Below are 20,265 nucleotides of genomic sequence, written 5' to 3'. Positions count from 1 at the left end.
GTAAACTCCGTAAGGAGTTAGTAAATACAGCCGTTACTACCCTTTTACGAGCTTTTTTGTTAAGAGTGTATAGTTACACTGCAAATTACGGTACAATAAAGGGAGAACCGGATGTTTCAGAACCATCTCGATCATCTTTCTCAGGGGTGACTGGGGTCACGCTGCTGCGGCGTCTGATAGCCTTTCAGCGCGTTAGGTATCTTACAAAGCCCCCTCGCTGCTGCGCGCAGCCAGGGCGTGTACACGAAGTTGAGAGTCCCAAGGTAGCGATTAAGGTTTTCTGAAGTTCGCTGAATGTGCCACCTCTCAAGTAGAAGCCTCTTCCTCCAGTTTTGTTTAGTTATAGACTATGGCCGTTCCGACGAAGTCGGTTCTGTGCCGGATGACTGGCAGTGCTGTAGCTATACATGCACCATGAGCTGACATAATCTCTTTTCTGCGCAACTAAAAGCCACCGAAGAAGCCCCCGAGGACACAATGACCAGTTTCGTCGGCCCCCCTGGAGGAACAAGCTTGCTCGCTGCACCCTTCCGCGCGTCGCTGTCATACCGACGGCGACTCTCCAGGAATTGCTCCTTCTTCGCCCCCGGTCGCCCCATCGGCAATAAACTCTTCAGGCCGGGCATATTGACACTCGGGACATTGTTGGATGCACAATTCTTCATTATACTAGGAACAAATTTAGAACAGGTTGGTGTGGCGAGCTGCAACAGTCGTCTTTCAGCATTCGGCGCCCACTTTACACGTAGGAGAAGACACAAATGCAAATGGCGCCCCCCTAGCGAGGAGCCTGGTATCCCAGCATCCCCCCCCCCCTCCCCGCGCTGCCAATCATTTTATCAACGTCACTGTAAGTGCGATCGCTGATTGTTTTTAAGTAGGACTGACACAGAACGCAACGATGACGCACCGTGCTGTCCGCATAACGCAACGGGGTACACTTCGTCGTTAGGTTGAAAAGCCACGGGTACTTTTCCACGTGGTGCGCAATTAGTCCGCTGTTATGTCCCAGGAAGATTCCCATCAGGCCATCTCCTCGCTTCCCCCGCGGCCTTGCCAAAAAATGTCTGTTGCGCAACAATAGCCATAAAACTTATAGCTTGTTTATTTCGTCGATATATCATCACCACTATTTAAGTTAGCAAACGCAGTGACAGTATCATCATGTTTTCTTCACGCAGTTTTTTAAACCACTTATTGCCCGAAGTTTTTTTTTTTTGTTAAAAACCAGTGACAGTAACTTTTTTTTCCACTTCCAGAACCTGGAATAACAGCTGTGTAATTGAGCGCCACCGCTGGTGTATCACGATTGCCCCGCGCGCACAAGCCCCTTCGCAAAAGCCCCGTGACGTTAGCCCCATGTCTGAAATTCCCCGCGAGCATTAGCCAATCCCCGCGTGCCAAAAGCCCCGAACCATTCTCCAGGGGCGACATTATGGCGCGTCATTTTCTTTTCAGTGCCTAATTTTTTTTTAAATTAGAGTGAAGGAAGGTGTGACGACCTTCTCAAGAAAATGATTGCGTGTGCCGCTTTTCCGAAGAAGCACTTGGACGCTGTGCCTTCCTCCTTTAGCTGTGCTAATTTAGATGCGTGTTCAAAGTAGGATGGCGGTGACCACTGCCCCCCCCCCCCCCCTCCCCTAATTCCTACCCCATTCGCTGCACCCCGTTGCTTAAGTGGTGACCGTGCAGTGCCCACCGGAACATACGAGTCATCGCCATGGTCTCTGATAGGCAGGGCCACAGCAGGTTTCCTGAGTGCAACGCTCAGCTATGGTGCGTCTTCCGTGGTAGCGGCTCATTAAAGTCTATTCTCGCTCTCTCTCTCTTCACTCATTTATCGTGGCCGGACATTCCGAGCGCCGGGGCCTCCGAAGAAGCGGAATTTTCCAAAGATCGGGGGCACTGCTGTTTATTGTAAGTGAAGAGGTATAGAACCCACCGCTACGTACAGGATCGCGGTTGATCAAAGACGCGGGGAGAAAAAAAAATAGCAGTGGCTTAGTTCGGCTATGCCAGGATATGCGTAGCGTGAGCTAAGGTTCAGCTGGTTATTCTTAGGTTTCCTGGTTGTCTGGGATTAGCTGATTATCATGCTTACTGCTGCTAAAATGATTTCCAGTCAAATCCAGCCCAGCCCAGCTCAGTCCAATTCAATCCAGTCCAGTCACTGCTCCTCGCGCATGCGCAGCACGGCTTTCCAGGAGCCACGCGAAACGGCTATCAAGTGGCTCCGGCGCACTGTCAGACTTGGCTACTCTCCTCCTTTCCCCGCAGAGTAGCATGCCGGCGAACTGATGTCGGCAAACCTCTCTGCACTTTCCTCTTTAATAAAGAGTTTCTCTCTCTCTCCGAGACGCACAGCTAGGCACGCGCCGGCGCCAGTGCGTCTGCCGCGGCTATGACGTTACTCCTCTGGAATGCGCAGACCGGCGAATGTGCAGACTCAATTCTCTACACACCCGTACACCAATTGGATTGGATTTCCAATCCAACACAATTCTATTTAATCCAACCCAATCCAATCCGATCCGATCTGATCCGATCCGATCCGATCCGATCCAAACCAATCCAATGCTGCTCGCGCTTGCGTAGAACCAACGTTTATAGATACAAACGTTGGCGCAGAACGGCCCTTCACGGCCCACGCGAAAGTGCTCAACCTCGGCCAGTGTAGCTTACGCTACAAAAGACATTCAGAAGTCAACATAAACACATCCATGGAGGCCGGAAGCGTACGCGTCCGCCGCCCAAGTCCGTCTACCAGAATTTTCAGGAAGAGATGCGCGGCCCGCGGCGTCTGTTCGCTTGAGACGGTGCCACCGGACCGCCCGGTGTCGGCGCGCTGGCTCGGGGAAAATAAATAGGTCAGCCGGAGCCCACAGGTGCGGGCCCGTGGTACCGTCAGGCAATCTGCCCCGTGGACGTCGAAACCGAATCCGTCTGAAGCGCGGGTCCGAACACTCGGAAAAGCAAACTGCCACCGAAACGGGCCGACGCAAGACAGGCAAGATTTGTTGCGCTCGAATGCTGTCTTCACGGTCCGCACAGCTCTATTCTCGTCAGTATTTCGCCCATCGTCCTTCCTTCGCCGAAAGCAGGAGCCCGGGACGCGCACGTTTCCGTGTTGAGGTTAAACTGCGGGTCCTCCAGTCAGGTGACGACAGCACGGAGCCACCTATTTTCTGATGGAATTCATACAGATCCAAAAAGGACAGGTGACGTGCTCAGCCTGGGAGCTTTCCTGGAAAGAAGCTCAGCGATTCTGCGAAATCTAAGTAAACTAAGCCACCCGCTGCGGTGGCTCAAAAAAAAAAAAAAAAAAAGCCGCGGTGGCTCAGTGGCTAAGTCGTTGCGCTGCTGAGCACGAGGTCGCGGGTTCGATTCCCGGCAGCGGCGGCAGCTTTTCTGATGGAGGCGAAAGGAAAAACGCCTGTGCGTTCGAGATTTCGGCGCACGTTAAAGATCCCCTGGTGGCCGAAATCAATCCGAAGCCCTCCACTACGGCGCTCATCGCCTGCGTTGCGTCGGCGCGTTAAACCCTACGACCAACCAAGTAAACTAAGCAACCCGCATCACGTCGTTTGGTTTTCTTTCCTTTCTTTTTGTTTCGTATCTATATCTACTGCTTTAAACAGCAGTGCTCCCGATCTTTGGAAAATTCCGCTTCTTCGGAGTTCCCGGCGCTCGGAATGTCCGGCCACGATAAATGAATGAAGAGAGAGAGAGAGAGAGAGAATAAACGTTATTGAGCTATACATTTTCTGGCTACTGTTAAGCAAATATATAGGCACTTTTGGCAAGGCCGCACAAATTTTTACTGGCCTAAAATAACGCAAAAATGCGAGCAACAACAGTTGTAATATACAGGTTCGATTTCCATGCTTGCAACTCCCATGCTAATAACGCGCGCGAATTTTGCTGCCTCAAACGCTCGCCCGAATTAGTTTTGTACCGAAATGTCCTCTACCGAAACGCCCGTGTTCCGAAACGGCCGTGTCGCGAGGGAAGCGTGTAACGAAAAGACCGTACCGAAACGCTGCTTAAATGGGCACAGAGCATTGGACGACGTGAGGAGCAGATGTTTTTTCTCTCTTAAGAAAAAAAAAAACTATCTTTTTCAGTAATAATAAAATATCCTACAACGTTTTCCCCTTTGCTTTCCTTGGCTTGCTTGACTGGCTACCCTTATTTATGTCATGATTCAACGAGCCCCTCATTTCCCATTCTGATTCCCCGCTCACATGCAAAGCGGGGGTCTCGGTTCTGGCAGTCTCTGTGCCATAGGTAGCTTAAAAGGGTTCAACGCTGGTCGACCACTCCTAACATGTCGTAGACGCTCGAGTCACGACCCGGGAGTTAATAAGAACGTCCCCTTCACCCCGAGTAGTCGGAGTGGCACTGGCTACCATGACCTCATCATAAACAGCCGATCACCAGCCAATAAAGTGGAGGGGAGCACAGCCCCGCCGGTAGAGTAGTTGTCATCGCACCACACGCGTATTCTGGAGGCCGTGGGTTCCGATCCCTCCCGGCGGGCATGTTTTCCTCCACTTTCTTTCGTTCCTTAAAAAAAACTGTACATGTTTTAGTGAAAATAAAATAACCTATCACATTTTTCTCTTCGTTTTCCTTGGCTTTCTTGACTGCCTACCCTTATTTCTCTCTTAATACAAGGAGCCCCTCATTTCCCATTCTATATAAATATATTATATCATCATGAGCTTGTTTGTGTGCACTGCAGGACGAAAGCCTCTCCCAAAGATATATATATATATATATATATATATATATATATATATATATATATATATATAGAGAGAGAGAGAGAGAGAGAGAGACCCGAAATGCCAGTAACGGCATAGCACATGGTGGTGTTCCAGAAGTTAATGTAGTGTGGGAAAGGTATCCTTGGCGAAGTCTCCTCATCACCTCCTTCGCATTCCGCTACTTACCGCCGCTTCTTATCAACTCGCAACCGACTGAGCTTGGCGCCCACTCTTCCGCGTCATTGAGTCCTGGTAAAACGGCATCGCGTTTGACGACGGGCTCGACCCCGCTACGCCACCATACCCCCTCGGTGATTCCAGATCGCGAGTGACATGGATTTATACACACCCCCTTAACACCCCACCCGCCAGAAGGACTTCGACACCCCCCCCCCCCCAAAAAAAAAAAAAAAGATTCCACAACCACAAGCACCCTGCCCAGGGATTTATACAACACCCCCCCCCCCCCCAAGCATCTCACAGACACCCCCCCCCCCCCCCAAATCGAAATTCTGCATAAACCCCTGGCGAGCGAAGCTGTCGCTTAGCCTCGATGGCCACTAAACACGCTTGACTGCGGCACAATCCTACGTAACGTATTACGCGACTGCGTATTGCGTCGTCACGTGGGCAACAATGAGTGGCCGTGGAGGCCATTTGAGATGGCGCGATTCAACGCCGTCACTCCTGGATGGCGACAGTGGTCGTGATGGGCGCTACGAACAACGCTCGCCATGGCGTCCCCCAGGGCGGCGTACTTGCCCCTACGCCTTCGACGCTCGGGACTCCCCGCGGGCTGCGGTACCTGTTGCGCGATAGAAGCCATGCCACAACCTTCCTCCTCGCCAGCGATTCGCCATCGACGACGGTGGCGTTGTTTGATGCGGCATCTCCACTCACCGCCTGGTCTCCTTTCATAAAGCAGGTGGTTGGTTATTGAAGCCTGCGCCTCTGCCTTCTTACTCACTACTAAAGTTTAGTCGCCGAAAACGTAAAGCCGTGTCTCCCGACTCAAGACATATTCCTACTTCCTCCATGTATTCCTACAGCCCTTCTTTTCCCTAGGGGATGGCGGTCAGAGCAACCGGAGGCAACTCCGCGGCGTCCGCCGGCCGAATCGTGCATCGGCGCCCGCTCGGATTCGCTCCTCCTCTCCCTTTTTTCTCCACCTGTACAAACGTGAACCGCGCGCACGCACACACGCACAACACACACCGCGGCACATGACTTCGTAGTCTGCGGCCGACGCACGCAGACTCAAAGAACGGCGAGTCAAAAAAGAGACAACATTCAAGTTGCTTCCTCCTCTCCCGCTTCGCAGAAAGGCGCCCCCCCGAGAAGGTATTTTCCACCTCTCCCAGGCGGTCCACCCGGCGTACACTTCCCTCTACCGTAGACCTCCTCTCAAGCAAGTAGTAGACGCAGACTCGCCTTCCACGGCCTTCTGGCAGAGTTGGTTCCCTCCTCCCGGTCCTCCTCCCGCCATCTGGCCTGGTCCCTTCCCCCAGCGGAGCCAACCTACGCCGCCGCCGCGTTTCCTAGAGCTTCGCTCTACCTGTCCCAGGTACCGTGGCGCCCCCTCCCTCGCTGCCTGCGCCCCAGCTAGCAAGCCCCGCAGCAACGGCGACGGCGACGGACGCCAGTGTCGGTTTCAGTGTGGTGAACGCCAACTCTTCGGAACAAGTGTGTTGTGGTCCGTGAGCCGCTACGCTGTGTGTCGTCTCGCTCGTGCCGGTGGTGCCTTGGTCCCAGCCGTTCAAGCTCGGCGCTGCCTGCCAAGGCAGGCTTCCCCCCGGGCGGCCCCCTCTCCCCCCTCTTCTTTGTGCGTCCCATTCGCGGCCAGTTTTGCGCCGGGGATACAGCGCGAACGAAACCGAACGAATCCGACAAGCACTGCTGGAAACGAACCTCCTTCAGAACCACGAACCACTCCGGCTGTCGTGAAACCGTATGGTGTGGTCCTAGTGCACTCGAACCCGCGTGGAGTTTTTCTCTTGGCGAGTCTCAAGACCGGCTACGTCGCTTCGTCTTCCGTGAACCCTGCGGGTTTGTTGGAGTTTCTGAGTGCGTGTTCTGCTTCTTGAAGGCGGTGTGTTTGTCCTCTTGACCGTCGGGCGTTTGAGAAGACGAAGAGAAAACATGGCTTGTTCCGCAGTGACCCTTTCGATAGCCACCATAGCGGCGGTCCTGGCGCTAGCCTGCCTCGCAATCTCCTTCGGCACGGATAACTGGCTAGAGACGCGCGTGAATCGGACAGCCATCAGGCAGCAGCTTCAGAAGGACACCGACGAGTACAGGGCCTACGAGACGAGACCGGAGTACTTCAGCCGCGACCAGGGACTCTTCAGACTCTGCTTCCCCGAAAAGAAGCCCAAAGGACGTAAGTCGAACGAAACCTCCTCGTCAACACTCCCTCTCCCTCTCCTCATTCACTTCTGCTCTTCTTTCGTGGTGCCACGACAGGCAACGCGAGTACTGCGCATGTTGGGGTGACAGCTCGTCGTCATGGGTCGGACGAGTAGACTTTGGTCCACTCCTCCTTGTGGTTTCGGGATACCACAATGAGAGAGGGCAAAAATTCCTCCTGGACCAGGACGAATTTTTCTTCAACTGCGAAGTTTCTGAGAAAGCTGTATAGCTTTCCTTTTGTAGCCGTATGGCTGTGTTTCGGGTGGATGTCGAATTTTCCTTTGCAAAGAGGGCAAATGAAGTCTAAGCAGACAGCAAATTCAGTTAAACTAAATCTTCGTTCAACAGACGGCACTTCATTTGCATTTGCTCGTTCTACGACTGAACATCTCCTTGGATTATGTTACGATTCAAAGCTGAGTTTAGGATCTCTTACTGTTGTTTAAGCTAAAGGTACAGTGACGTAGTGGTCCCTTTCAGCCATTTACTTGGCCACACAGAGGACAAATTTTTGCAAGCGATATTTTATTTTGTATCACTGCTGCTAATTCAGAAAGAGGGGGGGGGGGGATAGATAGGGCCACTTTATTCACGGCTGGACGCTTGACGAACTTCCCAGGAGTGCAGATTGCTTGGAGGTTTGTGTTGGCTTGCATTGGACTTTTTGGAGGAATGTGTAACGTCACCGTGCACTGGCGGCGTTATCAGATCATGAAGCCCGCGCTAGACGAATCCAGCCACTTATTAGTAGCCGGGTATTGCAAAGGATTGGGAAACGAACTGTAACTGGCATGCGAGCGAGAAAATCATGTTATCACTCGGTACTGAGGTCGTCGATCTGGCATTGCTTATTGCAGGACCTTCCTCATTAACTAGTTCAAGAAACTTGCGTAAAGTTTTTGTAATTAAATGTGCTTGCAACGGTCACAGATCATTGGCGGATCCAGAGGGGGGGTCCGGATATCCTTACCCCCCCCCCCCCCCCCCCCATTTCATTTTGGAATTTATACCCCAAGAAGATGACCCCTCAGGTCGCAGAAAAAGTCTAGTTGATTATTCTTTTCTATTTCTGGTTTTCGAACATTTCGGTGAATAAAAATAAAAAAAGGATACTATCCTCCTACTCCCCCTTATCATCATCACTAGTAGAAGCTGACCCCCCCCCCCCTTCAGACAACACCTGGATCCGCCCCTGCAGATGTATGAGTAATAATGTACACTGAAGCAGAAAACATGTATATGTAGAATTCAATCGACTTTGGCATGGGTTGTGCATCATTTTACTGGCGCTTGACTGTGCTTCGCTGCATTCAATGTTTCAAGCGGCCAGTGCATGTCTTTTTTCGACGGCTACAGGCAAAAATAAAAACAAGAAGTGACTTGAAATTGCTTTCAACAGAATGTTTTTCGTTTGTAAAGATATTATCGAAGCTTTCAAGGCAGCCCTGCAATAACATTCCACCCACCAGCAAACCACACAACTACGGATTCCCATGCACCAGACGATTCTGCGAGTCGCTGTGGATCTTAGGCCTGTGATATCACTGTAGATGGTTTATTATTATTATTATTATTATTATTATTATTATTATTATTATTATTATTATTATTATTATTATTCACGAACACAATAAACCAACCAAAAAGCTTAGCGCTCGCTGAGAACTACGGGAACTATTTGAGGAAGATGATGGACCGCTCCGGCAATGCCCGCGCAACGCGCCGCCTGTTTTTTCTGGGAATAGCGGGCCGGGGCCAAGGTGGTCTCTGGTGGTTCGGCGGCGACGAGGAAGTGACTTCTCGCACGGCATCTGGCCGCCGCCGACACGCTCCAAAAGTAAGGCCCGGCCCAGCCGCGAAACTTGTTCTTCAAGATTAGGATGGGCCCAAAAGCGGGCGCGCCTGCTTCCTCTTCGAACAACCGCTAGGGCCGGTGGCGTCATGGCGGCGCTGCTTTCTCCGTCGCCATGACACAACGAGGGATGCAGACGATGACCTGGCCGCCCAAAAGTGTCGTCTGCTACGATCGTCTGCCACGGAGCTGACCTGCGCCGTAGCGTCACGAACACGCCCCGTGCGAGCGGCGATGCGTTTTTTGGTTATGATGCGATTGTAGCCAGCGTTACAACTTAGGAGGAGGAGGGAGGAGGTTGTGGAGAGGGGAAACGCAACGGAATGCGCGGTCCCGTCTCAGCACGGAGCGCTGGCTGCCGGCGTAGTTCAACTTCCGTCTCCGACATTCCCGATGCCTCCGCCGACGAGGGGAGATGTTTTGTCGCCTAACCGTCACTCACACCCACGAGGCTTACACAATGGAGAAGGCGGTGCGTATTATCACACTTGCCTCGGTTCACCGCACCCCGTGGCATGGAAGCCGTACATTCCGTGCGTGAACCGTGCAGCCGAAGAACGCCCTGATGTGACGTCAGGCTTGTATGTTTACGACAGGCGAAATAATGCGGCAAGGCGAGTAAGGTTCGCACCGGTTAACATATATGCAAGAGGAAATAGAAGCGCTTTACTTTATTGGACCATTGGTGTTGGGGGAATAGACCATTTCCACTTGGATGATTGAGAACCCGGGCTCACCGATGAGCTGCACGTACAACGCGTGGCCCGAAGCGCTGCTTTACTTAACTGTCTCACTAAAATTATTGTGTAAGAATGAAGAAACAAACGGCCGGTGACGTAAAGCAGCTAATAAAAAATGGAACCAAATTTGTGAGTGGGCGCCAAAAATGCGGCGTCCATCGTTCGAACAAGTTTCACGGGGTTCCTGAACAAAGACGAGTTCTCTTTCCGCGTTTGTGCACAATTCGGTTTGACCCAAATTTATTCTTTGCCAAATAAGCATAATTTGTGACAGTGACAAAACTGGCATGCGAAAGCGACGCGTTCGACGGAGGTATTCTCAAACCGGTGGTATGCTTCCTTAAAGTTACTTCCTTAAAGTTAACTTTAAGGAAGTTATACTTCCTTAAAGTTACTTCCTTAAAGCAACATCGCATATAGTCGCATAGACGGATGTGAAAATTGGATATACGAGGTGTTATGATTACGAATAACCTTCATTCCACACCACTTGTAATCGACTCCTTAAACCCGACAGCACAAGTGTCCAACCAACATTTCAACGTCCCAGTCATTACACCCGCGATTCATTGTTTATTTCCCAAGGGATGTAGCCCTGCGGTTGTTCTCTGACAACCGTTACGTTACAATTTCGCGCAAGTTACTGAGGCCTGTCAGCCACCCCTTGCAAGCGTGCTGTAAACGTACGGCAACGCGGTGCATGCCTTCACAATGATGCAAGCCGGCTAGACAAAACAAAAACGCGTATAGGTAAGGATAAAAAAAAGGGGGACTGAAGTGACGGAGTTCTAAACAACGCATCAGGTTTCAATGCAACCAGCCTGCCCCCAGACGCCGACATGTCGATCAGGCTTGGGCTCCAACCTCCTCCAACAAAGGTGTGGTCCAGTCCGTGCCTGATGAAGGCTATCAGCGTGATTGACAAGGCCGCGAAGCCTGGCTGATGCTCGGCCCCGCCGGGCTTTGCGTTTTGTGGGTCGCCATTTTGAAGAGGGCGGTGCAACCATAAAGGACGCACTAAAGAGCTACCTGCCTGCCAGACCACGGAATCTGGTGAGAACGCCCAACCGCGGGCCGTCAATATAAAAAGGCAGTGTCTGTGTGCGCGTTCGAGATTTTTCTCATGTCGCTTCGCGAAATCCAATTTCGTGATATTCTCGGGGTGTAATTTGTACGTAGCGTATAATAACACTAGACTCTGAGGAGAAGAGAAGTAGTAGAATTGAATGTGTCCAATGAACCGCGATCAAAGTTTTAAATGGAACACACCCGCGATTTGTGTCCCCCCTGTCACCCCCATGCATCACCTGAAGCAATCTCAAATATTCCCGTGTAACCTGCCACTCCAAGAGCAAACGCAAGTGTGTGAGAGATTCGAACGCAAGGAAGTCGCGCTGGAGCGATTTAAGGCCGTCAAAATGGTACACCAGTGCTCCATCACAATTTTGCGGCCATACATCACACGTAAATAATTAACGCAGAAACAATTAACGAAAATAATTAACCGTGCGCCGCCCTTAATTTCGCCCACCAGAGAAGATCTACAATGCCAAGGTTGGGTGACGTCACTATTAGCCCCCTCCCTTTCCTTTGCGAGCCTCGCTTGCTTCTAACCGGCCCCCTTTTTTGCTAGGGACCAAAATTGAATTTAAAAGTGTACTGGAATATAGTGAGTGTACAAAGCGAGGGCATCTGCAGGCATACATGTGCATTGCCGACACCGTATCGTTGCCTACAGATTGCTTGCACAGTATACGTCACAGCAGCACGGTGGAGTTTACGTCACAAAACCCGCGGCACAAAGCGTGCAAGCGCCACTGGTGGTTACTTGCCTCTACAGTAGACACCAGTGTGCTTACATGTGTGTTCTCCTGTGTGTAGGCGCTTGTGCGCATGCGTCTGTGCTCTTTTTTAAACGTGGCAGCCACTTCCAGGTGGGACAAATCGGTCGTTGCCCTCAGCGAGTAAATCTTTAATCTTTGAAGTGCTGTCTCAAGTTGACACCAGTGTGAGCACATGTTCTTTCGCCTGTGCCCTTTTATAAACGTGGCAGCGAGTTATAGGTGGAAAAAACCGTGGGCTGTTGATCCTCAAAATTCTAATTCGTATGCGCGTTCTCCAGTGTGCGTCTTCAAAAAACCAAACAGGCGAGCGACTTCGTCGTAGTCCGTTGCCGTTCGTTCCGCGTTCGATTCGTTTTCCAAAAGCGTTCGATTTGTACACGACTACGCCGCTCCTTGATCAGGCGTAGTGGAGGGATTTCGAAGGATTGGGTAGCAGAGGCCGCGGAGTAACATCGTGGGAAAAAGAAGAAGAAAGACAGTGGGAAACTTGACCCAGATGCGGGGAGTAGCGGGACTTGAAGGAGTCCGCTTCGATTGTTGTGTAGCGGACGGCCGATGCATGACCGCTCGATAGAACGACCTGCGGGACGCACGGCCGTAGCCTCCCACCGCTTTTATCTCCGCCATGAGAAAGACGTCGCTTATATTGAGAGAGTGCACGGAGCGTTTCTACATTCCTTTTGTCTCCCCGGGAGTGTTTTGCTGTTACGCTGCGGGTGCATTGTCTCGCAGACTGTCCGCGGTCACCGGAAACTAGACTGCGTAAGAAGGAAAAAAAAAAAAAAAAACATCATTCCGGGGTTGGTACAAGAACGCACGCTTCTGTAGTTCGCCTCTCATGTGTCCTTGTGAGTAAGGATGTAGAATAGGATTACAAGTTTTTGTGTGTCAGTATGCAGGCGAACGCGCACAAAGCCGGACTCAACCCGCACCTCAAAGAGTCCTTGGTAGCAGACGACAGCAACAGACGACAGTAGCAGATGACAATAGCAGATGACAATAGCAGACTGCAGTAGCAGACGACAGCCGCAGAAGATTGCTTTTACGTTGAAGAGAGGTATGGTGATTACGCTCCACGTTCTACTGAAGGGAGCATTGCCTTTTCCTAATTGCCGAATGTCAGTGATATGGAGCCTGTCACTCCGTTGATCAGCTCCATTGAACGATGACGGTGGTGAGGATGATGATAATGCGGACGTCGTGACGTATACGTGGGTGCGTACAGACAAATGTGTGCTCCAAGTCAGGAGTAGATAGCATTGTATGACGCAGTAACAACTTCGAGTTTGAATCAACATTCTGTCCAGTTTTAGCTAAATGTATTCCCATTAAGGCTGAGTAGGGAAGTTGGTTGAAGCTCGACATGAACTTTGTGTAAAGGAAGGAGGGAAGAAGTTGGAGAGGGAGGAACCATAACGGCAAACAAACGAAGCCGTGTAAGCGTGAGAAAAGAGAATGTCCCACGCTTACACGCGGACTTGAAGTAACAAAGGTGGGAAGAAGGGCCAATATGTAGCGAGCAAAGACTCGCCAGAACGCAAACACGAGCGTCTTTATAAAGCGCATCCCGGTAAATACAGGGCAGGTGTATGCTATGAAGCAGGGGCCAAGGCCTATACGAAACGCATGACAGATGCTTGGCTCCTTGAGGCCGCACTTCCACCGGTCGCGAGAGGGCAGCAGACAGCGCTGTCAATGCGATGCTGGTCAGAAAATAGCAATACGTGTATTCAGACCTCTTCATTCCTTAAGCCTTGATAACATCTTCGCGTGTTCTGTACTTTTCTGCGCGTTAGCAGTTAGCTGGTCCTGACAACTGCGCCAATTAAGGCGCGTTAGCACATCCCCATGAAGAAAAATGGCTGCTATCAGGCCGATTGAAGTTGAAAATTCGGCCAATTTTTCGCATGTAGCGCATTTTCAGGCGTCATTGGTGTAACAAATCGTCGCCGACGTTTTTGTGTATTACGCACTGCGAGCGAGGGTTCGCTTATGGAGGCTGTTTACCGAAAAAAAAGAAGGACTATTGCTTTTATGGTCTTATTTGAAATAAAATGAGCTGACGACATTCAACTAAGAAAACTAGCTTTAGGCGGTCAGATGCTTTTAGATTGTTGATTTTGTTGCTCACCGCCTGAAATTGACGGTGTTCGAACACGCACCTCGGTTGCTGAGAGGATTTGTTCCTCAACACGAATTGCTTTCAACATTTATGGATTGAGTGATGAAGTGTGAAATGGTGCAAGGGATGAATTTGGGTAAATCATGATAGGACGAGGTGAAGGCGGGAGTGTTTCATGATGGTCAATATTCTGATAAAAAAGGGGATGTCCACGATGATGACCGGCAGCTGTGCAACCGTGTGAAACAGAGGACCCTAACCATAAGCAACGTGCATTATACGTATCTGCGACAAGTCAAACATATATAAATCCCAACACTCGTAAGCCCTTCGCTCCACAAAATGCTCTTTATTACGACAGACAGAGACTGACGCAGAGAAACAGGACCAACATTTCTTGACGTGACTGCCGTGCGTTCGATTGTCTGGTTACGTTTGTTCGAGAAGTGCTCTATGAGCGACTCCCCATTAGCAAACACCATTACGTCCTCAGATGTCTCCGAAGTTCTGATTCCCTTTCCCTATCGCGTGCGCAATGCGATTCGCTTCCGCTCACGCCGGTTGCAATACAGCCGGGAGCAACGCTTTGTTTTGTGCCCCGAGCTCGTTCTGCTCGTTAGAAAAGCGACACAGCGGCGCGCTATACTGCTCCCAAGGCTTGTCCCGGTTTCCGAGCCGGTCCATTTGGCCGCGGGCGAACTCTGTTAGGCGCAGGAATTTGCATAGCCGAGCTTTTTCACCTTTCGTCGCAGACGATTGGCCAACTGGAGAGCAGACGGCGGCCGCTTTCGCTCGCGCCGTCTGCGACTTCGGCTTTGGATTTTTTTTGTCATCTGCTGGCCGCCGGAGGTCGCGCTGCCGCCCGCGAAGGCGAAAAAGGCGTGGGCCAGAATGGCCGATAGCGGAACAAAAACCGAAGGGGGCTGGAGTGTATGTATGCAGAGGAGAAATACGAGCGGTGTGGAAGAAAGTCGTGACTGCTTTCCTTTCACCAGGACTCTGCTTTCACTTAACGGGGTCCGTGGGCGTTCTTTTGTGCCGCTCCGAACAGACGAGATGCGTGGCTTGGAACTGTTGGAACAACGGCGGCACGGAGTTACGGAACGTGAGACTAAGAAGTTCCGTTGCCACTTCAACGTTGAGCTCGTCTAACTGCTTGTTGTTTCTTTTTAACCTGCAGCCGCCACTAAGCGGCTTCCACCGTTCTGAGCTCTGTAATGTCGCGTCTAGGCCTACATCTACGATAGGACTTCTATTGTGCGTCAATGACCAAATGGTTTTATCGTGACCCTCTGGTTAGTAGGGTCTCTGAAGGGATTCGCTCCATTCGCCTAACTATACAAGAAACTGCGCATTTCCACTTGAACGCAATGAGCTAAATTAGCTAAGTTTTTACGCAAAAAGGTCAGTATAAAACAAAAACAACAATGTTGCGACCTGCGTGCAATTCTTCAGCGCATCCTTGTCGACTGTTACCTGTGGTCTTTGTAATCGGTGGAACGAGTTTATCTAGGTTTAGTTTTATGCGGGTAAGGAGACATGTTCAACTAGCAAACTTTTGTTTTATGGAGTCGTTTGTTTTACAGAGCTGCAGTTATTGCTTGGACTGGTTAATCAGCGCACTCCGGGACAGGGTATAAAAGGTCATGTAGAAAGATGCCGCTCTCTACGGTACGAAAATAGACGCTATTTACTTTGCTGTCGATATCATTTATCGATCTAAGCTTGACATATTTTTCGATTTAGACAAGATAATGCGCGCGTCTTCCTCCTCCCCCCCCCCACTAATGAGCACCTGCGTGAATAAGCTTACCGCTCTTAATTAAATTTGTTACCTGGGCGCTGCTTTCCTTATGCCACGATATATAATAACGTTTCGTGCGCAAATATCGGGCAGAGTGTTGCGCTCGATAAACTATGAAGACGAACAACAGTTAGCAGTAGCAAAGCGATTAAAAACCGACTCATGCACAGAAATCACCCTCCTTCTTTCCAAATTTCAAATTTCTATCAACGCTTTAACATCAAGCCACAAGGTCATTTTGTCAACACGTACGTTTTTAATCAGAGAAGGGCTCAGACTTTGTTCTTCCCCTGTTTTTTTTTTTATCGCGCGAGAACCGGAGAAAACGGCCGCCCTGCGTTTCTTGATCTAGTAAGAGATTAACATGCAGTGTATCGTTATTATACTATGACGCAACTGTCATGACGAAAAGCCGTAGTTTCTCTTTGGCAGTGTAAGAATACGCGCCTGATTCGTTTTTACGATAGCGAATGCAAATAAAAACGACCACAACGGGTTGAAAACAATGTCGAAGGCAGGCGATATACATTCAAACATTAAAACAGATGTCGGCTGGAGCCGCTCCAAGCACAGCAAAAATACATTATACGAATGACTCGCGCCGTCCCAACAGACGGCGCGCGAGCAGGGCGGAGGCGGGAAAATTGAATTGAATAAACCTCCATTGCCTTCGTCGTGAGACACGCGAGAGGGAAGGAAAGAGCGTGGGGGATTGTGACGGAGAGGGGAGAGGAGAGGGGGTTAGGCGACAGGGGCGGCAGAAGACTCGTTTTTCGACGACATTTGCAGCGAAGCAAGCGCATACGCGGCTGATATTTTCACTTTTAAAGGAGCCATGAAGAGAAAATACAACTTCGTTTAATTTCAAAGAACTAGGATTCAGTATCTCACTCAGCTCCATTACAGCCTCAAAAGATGTTTTTTTAACGTAAAAAAAGCAACAAGTATTTAAAAACTTTCAAATTTGGCGCCACAATGACGTGTTATGAGCAAGAATGACGTCATACGGGCCAACAATAACACATAATTTTCAGTGCGTTAACTGCACGTTAGCATTCAAGTGATGCGGTCAAATGGAACTAGAGGCCCCATTACAGATGCCCAGTCATGTGTTGTCGCGAGAGGTCAGTTAGGCAGCCGCCAATCGCACAAACAAGGTTTCGTGACGTCATAGAAAAGTTGCGGGAAATTGGCTAGGGGGTCGCGACTGCTTCACACGTTTTCTTTAATATCTCCGTTATTTGGTCGAAGATTGCGATGATACTGGTATCATTGTTATCGGGACTAAGCTGTCTTTCTAATAAACCCAACTTGTATTTTGTCTTCATGGCTCCTTTAAGGGGCCATGAAGACAAAATGCAACTTTATGTAATTTGAAAGAACGGTAACCCACTCAGCTCCAGTGCAGCCACGAGAGACGTTTTCTAACCGGGTAAACGGAAGAAGCAATGAAAAACTTTCAAATTTCGCGCTACAGGAACGTGTTACAGGCAGAAGGGACGTTGTATAGGCTGGAACTAAAAAAAAAAACAAAAAAACATGGCTATTAATTGCACGTTAGCACGTAAAAATGACGCGATCGAACGGACCTAGTGGTCCCACTGCAATCAATCGTCCAGTCATGTGTCTTAGAGATTGTTTAGGTTGGAGGCGGCCAATCGCACAGACAGGTTTCTGTGACGTCATAAAAAAAAGGTGCCGGAAAGTGGATAGGGAATAGTAACTGCGTCACATGTTTTCTTTAATATCTCTATTGTTTCTTTGGAGATTGCGATATGTTCCGTGTGATGAGTCCGTGTTTATTTGCACGTGTTATTTGGAGCCAATATTACCTTGTCTTGCTTGTGTTCGCGCATGCGCTGTCCTTTCACAGTGAATATCCTTTTTTGCTGTGTTGGTCACCCCTGCGTAATACCCTCCTGCGTGAGGGCCTCTAGGGTATTTTAAATAAATAAATAAATAAATAAATAAATAAATAAATAAATAAATAAATAAATAAATAAATAAATAAAGGGGTGTAATTATTATCGGGGCAGCTAGAGCAGTCTTTCTAATGAACCACACTTGTATTTTTGTTTTATTTAATTTTTTTTTCCCTTTCTGTCTCACGCATAGACAAACTTTAGCATCATGAATAAGCAATAAGCCTACCTCCTGAAAAGTTTACCAGCCGTGTATCCAAAATTGGCTGTATATGGCAGAGTTCTGGCTTAGGACGTCGGCATGCCTGCTCCCGAGAAGGCTTTGCCGTCGAATCCATATAATTGCGTGTGCTGCTCTGTAAGAGTCTGGCGTGCTGGAGTTCATTTGCACGCTTCAAAATCGGCGTTGTTCTGTGTCGGTAACGAAGTGAAACAGGATTCGGCCGGATTTATTGAATGATTCACGCGCTACCGTGCGTATTTCGTATGGTGATCCGGTGTAATCCACGCTTCTCGTTCCGAAGTCAATTCTGCGCAGTTTCAGAGCTTTCACATTTCAATTTTCCCGCCAAGTGAATTCAGCTCTCGCGACCCGTAGAAAAGGAAAAACAGAAATGTAATAAAGTAGAAACCCGCCGTGTTGTGTGTTTGCAATGTCGGTGTACGCTCATTAGTACGTATTGATTTCTGCTGGGATGGTGAAACTGCACCAATATGACAATATACAACTATGTTCAGTTTGAAAGAACAAACTGTTTGGTAACTCAATCAGCTCCACTGCCGCCGCGGAAGTCGTCTTTTAACCGAAAAAAGAAAAGAACTGTTGAAAAACTTTCAAAATTCGCGCTACAGTGATGTAATAAGTGCCAGCGCTAGAACATCGGAACTAAGGGCCCCTCTACAATCGCCCAGTCATGTTCCTTGGCGGTCACTTTGGTCGGCGGCCGCTAATCGCACCAACAAGTTTCTATGACGTCACCACTTCTCGGTGACATCATTGATACGTCACCGGAAAGTGGCTGTGGATTCACCACTGCTTCATTTGTTTTTTTTTTATTTATTATCTCAATTACTAGTTTGAAGTTTTCGATGAAATTGGTACAATTGTTATCTTGACAAAGCAGTATTTTTAATCCACCAACTTGCATTTTGTCTTCATATGCCATCTTTGAGGTCCGCTTCTGAACAGCACTCAAAGAAATAAATGACGGAGTAACTTGGCTTCTAAGTTCTGTTCTTCGTTCTTTTGGAAGAGTTTGTTTCGTTTTGAGATGTCTTGAAACTGCGCCAGTTGGCTCGGGTGCTATCGGCGAAGCACTCTTTCCTGTAAGCGGTCTGATTAGTGGACCTGTTTTTCCACTAAGACTTCGTTGTATGGTGGCGGCGTCACTGAAGTGTTTGGCTGCTTTGTTGCCACACGACGACTTTCGACTGAAAAAAAAAAAAGCAAAAAAATCTGTGTCTGTAGGAGCTGTGAATATTCTTGCTGTAAGCCTTCTTGCTTTTCTTTGAGCATCTCGCGTCGTCGTCATTGCCACCACAATCAATCAATCAATCAATCAATCAATCAATCAATCAATCAATCAATCAATCAATCAATCAATCAATCAATCAATCAATCAATCAATCAATCAATCGTGTATTAACGCGCCCAGGAACAGGAAGGCACACGCGCATGCGCTCTGGAGGGCCTTTGTGTTGGCGCACGAAGAAAAAAAAAAAAAACAGGCAATGTAAGATGCCCACACCTGACAAGTAATGCAATTAAAGGACAGCGTTGCTGACTTTACGCACATACTGTCGTATTACTATCACATCACATACTATCGTATTACATACTGTCGTACACAATAATAATAATAATAATAATAATAATAATAATAATAATAATAATAATAATAATAATAATAATAATAATCCTTTGTTGTCTACTCGAAGCACTTCGCGTACGATTGGGAAAAAAGGAACAACTAGGCCAGCATCAAACAATAAACTCACAATGCCGCGCTCAATATGCTAGGAAAGTTGCTTTGTAGCCACCGGCATACCTCGTATGGACGAATTCGGAAACGGGAAGGCACACGCGCATGCGCTCTGGAGAAGCCCTTAACGATCCTTGAAAAGCTCCTTCGAGGGCCCCGGGCTATTCAGCAAGTCGATTTATTACGCCGGGCCATGACAATCACGTTAGAGCGACTGAGACGGGCGCTCACTTTGTATCTCCTGCCTAATTGAGCTGCTGGCTGCCGATGGCTGCGGCAACAATGAGGAAAATCAATGGATCCGTCGTCTGCGCAAACTTGAATTTTATGCCTCGGAGAAAAAGTCGATCTCCGGGCGATAATCTTTTTTTAGACACAGAAATAACGCCGAACAGCCGTGAGATTCTGCCACATTTAGCCGATCGTATAGCAGACGAAAACTCGGTCGTCTGCTAATTCCGTTTCCGCGCCTGTTTTTCTTTTAGTTTTGTCGTCGGTAGTTCCGCTTCCTCAATTGTCTCTTTTCTCTTGTCGTCTGCTAGTTCGTCTGTTTTACTCGTCACCCGCCGTTTGTCTGCTGTCTGCTCCCTGTATCGTCTGTAAACCTCTTGAGGAAGGCCTGCCTATTTGAATTCCAATTAGTGGTTGGGCGCCCGGCAGAACAGGCTGCCAAATGAGGAACGCGCGTTGTTGGCTTGGATCCGGCTACGGATTAGTTTAGACCACCTATTGGCCTTCAAAGCACGCATTCCGTCGACCGGGAATTGATCCCGTCACTCCGTACTCAGACGCGCGGAGCACCTAGCGAATGAAACAGTTTT

General features: G+C 49.1%; 1 protein-coding gene across 1 annotated transcript in view; it reads left to right on the top strand.

The window, feature by feature from the left end:
• The first annotated feature begins 6,278 nt into the window (after positions 1 to 6,278).
• Positions 6,279 to 20,265, top strand: part of LOC144138397 (transmembrane protein 114) — a 134,948-nt gene continuing 120,961 nt past the window's right edge. Inside the window, exon 1 of the mRNA XM_077670660.1 lies at positions 6,279 to 7,149. Within this exon, the coding sequence (XP_077526786.1) occupies positions 6,909 to 7,149 (241 nt within the window). The 5' untranslated portion in view covers positions 6,279 to 6,908. The remainder of the gene's footprint in view (positions 7,150 to 20,265) is intronic.

This window comes from Haemaphysalis longicornis, unplaced genomic scaffold, assembly GCF_048455015.1.
Source record: "Haemaphysalis longicornis isolate Haplotype H1 unplaced genomic scaffold, Haemaphysalis longicornis Haplotype H1 scaffold_5, whole genome shotgun sequence".
Lineage (NCBI taxonomy): Eukaryota > Metazoa > Arthropoda > Arachnida > Ixodida > Ixodidae > Haemaphysalis > Haemaphysalis longicornis.
Note: the sequence above shows the minus strand (reverse complement) of the source record. Positions and strands in the feature narration are given on the sequence as shown.